The following is a 5,517-nucleotide window of genomic DNA, read 5'->3' as shown; positions in this document are numbered from 1 at the left end:
GGGTTGTCCACTAGCTCAGGCACCCCTATAGTCACCAGAATGAAGGTGTGCAGACAGCAAGGGACCAATGAACAGATACCAAAAGAAAAGAATGTCTACACCTTTATCTCAGCGGTTCTGCCAGGCGTCTGTGGCCGCTCCAATCCTTCCCCCAAGTGGTCTCACCCAAGATGGCGGCTTGAGCGTCCTGGACTAGAAAGCAATGGATTTCTTGCTTCTGCCACAAATTCCCCTAGCTGTGAGCTTTCCAACCTTCTAAGTATTCCTTTATATGTGGTTCAGAGTTCTGGAACCATCCCCTGAGACTGCTTGGTCGGGTATTCTTGGTTGGGTGTTGTTGGTGGAGCTCTTTGCTACACATCCACCTGATCTGCCATCTTGTTTGTTCTCAGCCTTATATTTTTTTATAATAACCTATAACCCCTATTAGACTTTAATGGAGCATTTAATTAATTTACATTTGTTGTAAATATTGATGTATTAAAAGTTATTTCACCACCTTAATTTTCAATTTTTTTCTGCTGTCTTTTTTCTCTTACCTCATTTTGGATTGATTTAGTTTTATTTATATAATTTCCATTTATTTCCCTTCCTTCCACTTTTAGTTCAAAAGTTATACTATTTTTAGTCTAACATTATAGTTACTCTTGATTTTTTAACATGAACAAAGTGCAAATGAAGCAAATATTCTCTTCTCAAAAGATATGAGGAGTACTGATGTGGTGTTGTAGGATAAACACTGAGTTGCTAGCCACAAAGCCAGCAGTTCAAACCTACCAGCTGCTCTTTGGAAACCCTATAAATGGTCCCTCTGATTCAGAACTGATCCCATGGCACTTAACAACACTAACAACAATCCCACACATTTGGCATCATCATCCTTATCTTCATTTAGTATTTGCTTACATTTCCCCACAGATTTACTAATTTATTTGCTCACTAGACCTTCTCAGGCCTTCCATCTGAGATCATTATCTTGCTGCTTAAATACATCCAGAGGCATCTCATTACAATGTGTTTAAGTGAGAGCCCTTTGGAGGTACACTTGTATTTGTTCTGAATTGACTGTCTTTCATTTTTGTTTATTAAAGTTAGTTTTCCTGAATATACATTTTTTTGGTTGGCAGTTTTTCTATCAGCATTCAAGATATAATTTCAGTGTTACCGAATGGGAAGTCTATACAAATGTTACTCTCTTTAAGTAACCTTTCTTTTCTTTCAGGCTTTCATTGGTATTTTATCTGTGGTTGTGATTTTTTTTTTTTAAATGTAAATTGAATTTAAAGATTGGTGTCTTTCAACATCTCTTTTAAACTGTTTTCTGAAATATCAATAAGATATCCATTAGACTTCCTACTCTATTCTGTTCTTGTTGTTAAGTGCTTTTAAGTCGATTCAGACTCATAATGACCTTGTATAGGATTTCCAAAGACTAGCTGGTGAGGTTTAAACTTCCAACCTTGTGGTTCAAACCGACCTTGTGGTCCAGTGTGTTATCCTGCCATGCCACACCAGGTCTCCTGGTTTTTCATTTCTCCCCTCATATTTTTCCATCTTTCTGGGATGCATTCTGAATAAGTTATTTAAATATATCTTTTATTTTATTCATTCACTTCTTGGCTGAGTCTACTATTTAACCTATACATTAAATTTTTATTTCAGTTCTTTTATATCTGGAAGTTATATCCTCTTTTCCAAATCTTATTGTCTTTTTTTTTTTTTTTAAATAATCTCTTGTTCCCTACATTTTCAATCTGTTCTATAAGCATATTTTTATTATAATGTAAAACATATGCGGGTGAGTCAAAAATTATCCCCACTCTGGCTGAAGAATTTATTTAATCAACTTTTAGAAAAGACAAGTATATCATTTTTTGACATAATCTCCTTGCTTTTCAATATACTTTGTCCATCTGTCAACAAGCTTTTGTATTCCTCTATTTAAAAATGTTTTAGGCTGAGCTTTGAGTCACAAATGCACTGCTGTCTTCACTTCTTCATCAAAGGTGACTCTTCATCCTTGAAGGGCTGTTTTCAGGGGACCAAACAGGTGAAGGTCCAATGGAACAAGATCAGCACTGTAAGGAGGATGCTTTAACAACTCAAAATGAAGTTTTTGTAAAGTGTCAACAGTGTGGGCAGGGGTGTATGGATGTACGTTATCATGCAAGATGACAACACCCTTGGATAGCAGTACTCTGCATTTAATCCAAAGTTTAGGCTTCAGCTCTTCAGTGAGTATCTCACTGTAATGAGCACTGTTGATTATTGAACCTTTTTCCTGATAGTGTTCCAATACTGGCCCTTAAGAATGACAGAAATTTTTAAGCATCAATTTTCCAGTTGGTGGTTGACGTTTGCACTTTTTCTTGGTGACTGAGGATGTTTCCATTCTATACTCTGTTTACTCTCAGGCTCGTGTGATCATTCCAGGTTTTGTCATCAGTAGCAATTTTATATAAGAAACTTTTACTTTCCTTTGAGTATTGGTCTAAATTTTATTTGCAGATATCCAAATGCAAATCCAAATCCAAATGCAAATCCAAATGTTTGGGTACCCATCATGCATAAACTTGTTGAAACCTTAGTTTCACACTGCCTTTTGGCACTTGCAGTGGTTCTGTGTTTTTATTCATCTGCTTGTATTCCTCGTATTTTGAAGCATTGCGTTTCCCCTTCTAGCTGTGTGATGCTTTGAGTTGGAGGGAAGAGCTAAGAAGGTCAGATACAGAACCAGAAAGAGTTGCATTAGTGGCAGGACTTTCTAGGGCATGGAATTCAACACTCTCTTTTTATGAAGTGACTCAAATATTTGTTGTTACCTAGGTACAATGTGCCTCTTTGAAGAAGCAACCTGCCTTAGCCGCCACTTGTTGCCCATTTCCCAGAGAATTGAGGAGACCCAAGGGATTCCACACCTGGAGAAACTAGAAAGTTTTGGAGGAGAACTGAGCTCAATACAAAAGGAGACCCTGCTGAAGAAAGAAACAATTATCTAATCCAAGTGATGCTGTCTCTCTACCCTTCTTCAAGTCCTGTGAGAACACATGTGTACATTTATGGTGGTCTCCCTTCTCCTCTAGTCTCTGTTAACTGTGACGAGCTACTTGCTTGTCAAATCAGCCCTCCCCTTTCTCATACTTACAGTGCTTCTTTCTGTTTTGCCCATATTTGAAATGTGTCAAAAATTGTTTGAACTCTTCTGAGCTTTCTCAGTGAAATTTTTTTGCAGGTGTTTTCAACAAAAGAAGGGCTTCTTTAGTAAATCTGCACCTCAAAAATTGAGCTGAGGAAAGGGAGGAATATTCTGAGATTATCAGGTGAAGTAGGATTTTGTAAAAATAAAAACTCAACAGAATATAACCACTTCAGAAGGTTTTTGAGTTAAAAGTAAAAGAAAAAAAAAGGTTTTAAAATATTGGTATCTTCAGATAAAAGTATGATTTAATATAGAAAATTTGGGTAAATATGAGTTGGAGGACAGGGATACTGGTGGTTAAAGATGAAACTTCCCACCCCCAACTGCGATCCTAGCTCTGAAGGTTGAACCTACTGACTGTTTGACTTGGGAAAGTGTAAGTTAACCAATCTGTATATTGCATTCCATTTTTGTGTCAGGGTCAGAGAATGCCTAGATGTAGCTCTAAAATGCCCCCTTTCATAGTCCTAATGGTATTTATAGTTGGTGGAACACTCAGCCTCCACCAGCTAGGATGGGAAGTATACATGCTTTGGGTCAGTGTCGAAGCCCTCTTTTAGCCACATATTCAATGCCTCCCAAAGATACCAAGTAACAATGGCTCCCTGTTCCCTCTCTAAAGAACATGTGGAAAGAACTCTCAGAACCTAAGAAATGCTCCTTCCAAAACTAATACAGGAAAACAACAACAACAAACAAACAAATACAGGGATTCCTGAGTATCTAATGGAGGGGGGTTACAATGGACATGGCTTTCTTGTCATTGTTCCACCACTCTCTGGTCAGTTTGTCAGACTGTGGTGGCTTGGATGTTGCTGTGATACTGAAAGCTATGCCACAGGTATTTTAAATACCAGCAGAGTCACTCATGGTGGAGAGGGTTTCAGCAGACATACTAGGGAAAAGGAGAGGCAGTCCACTTCTGAATGGTTAGCCACTTATGAATAGCTGTGGAACACTGTCAGACATAGTGCTGAAAGATGCACCCTTTGGGTTGGGAGGGACTCAAAATGTAACTGGGGAAGAGTTGCCTCCTCAAAGTAAACGCTGACCATAATGACATGAATGGAGTAAAACTTTCAGGACCTTCATTTGCTGATGGGGCAGAACACAAAATGAGAAGAAACTGTGGTAAATGCACATTAATAGTTAGAACCTGGAGTGAACAAACTATGAATCTAAGAAAATTGGAAGTTGTCAAAAATGAAATGCAACACATAAAGATTGATATCGTAGGCATTAGTAAGCTAAAATGGGCTGATATTGACTATTGTGAATCTGACAATCATGGTTTACACTGCTGGAAACATCAAGTTAAAGAGGAATTCATCTTCAAAAGAACATTTCAAGATCTATCCTGATGTACAATGCTGTCTGTGATAGTATAATATCCATATGCCTATAAGGAAGACCCATTAATACTACTAATATTACTATTATTCAAATGGTTTATGCACCAATAACTAAAGCCAGTGTTGATGAAATTGAAGAAATCTACGAGCTTCTTCAGTCTGAAATTGATCAAACATGCAATCAAGATGCATTAATAATTACTGGTAATCGGAATGTGAAGTTGGAAACAAACAAAAAAATGTCAGATGGATCTTGACTGAAAGTGGAGGATACCAGAAAGATGTTAACTTGTGCTTTATTGATTATGCAAAGGCTTTCTACTGTGTGGATCATGACAAACTATGGATAATATTGCGAAGAATAGGTATTCCAGAACACTTAATTGTGTTTATGAGGAACCTGATATAGACCAAGCTGCAGTTGTTAGAACAGAGTAAGGGGATATGCAATGGCTTAAAATCAGGAAAAGGTGTGTGCCAGGGTTGCATTCTTTCACCAAATTTATTCAATCTGTATGCTGAAAAAATAATCTGAGAAACTGGATTACATGAAAAAGAATGTGGCATCAGGATTGGAGGAAGAATCCTTAACAACCCGTGATACGTGGATGTATTATATAATATAATCTTCATATAATACAACTTTGCTTGATGGAAATGAAGAGGACTTACAGTACATGCTTATGAATATTAAAGACCACAGCCTTCAGTATGGATTGCACTTCAGTGTAAAGAAAACAGATATCTTCACAACTGGATAAATAAATAATGAAAAATAAAAAGATTAAAGGTGTCAAAGACTTCATTTTTTTTTTTTAAATTCAGTCTTCAATATTGAAACTTGTAAGTTACTCTGTTTTTCCAGGGGGGTGGGGGGGATTAAGTTGGGGTGGAATTTAAAAATATAAACTTGGGAAGACATCCCAGTTATTAAGTAGGTTTAAAAGGAAACCTATCTGGAGAATA

At 37.1% G+C, this 5,517-nt stretch overlaps 1 protein-coding gene across 1 annotated transcript in view; it reads left to right on the top strand.

The window, feature by feature from the left end:
• Positions 1-2,999, top strand: part of LOC102829834 — a 13,785-nt gene extending 10,786 nt beyond the window's left edge. The window contains exon 4 of the mRNA XM_006877649.1: positions 2,827-2,999. Within this exon, the coding sequence (XP_006877711.1) occupies positions 2,827-2,999 (173 nt within the window). The remainder of the gene's footprint in view (positions 1-2,826) is intronic.
• The last annotated feature ends 2,518 nt before the right edge of the window (positions 3,000-5,517 follow it).

The sequence above is a fragment of the Chrysochloris asiatica genome, unplaced genomic scaffold (genome assembly GCF_000296735.1).
Source record: "Chrysochloris asiatica unplaced genomic scaffold, ChrAsi1.0 scaffold00548, whole genome shotgun sequence".
NCBI classification, from domain to species: Eukaryota; Metazoa; Chordata; class Mammalia; order Afrosoricida; family Chrysochloridae; genus Chrysochloris; species Chrysochloris asiatica.
This window is presented reverse-complemented; position numbering and strand designations above follow the sequence as displayed.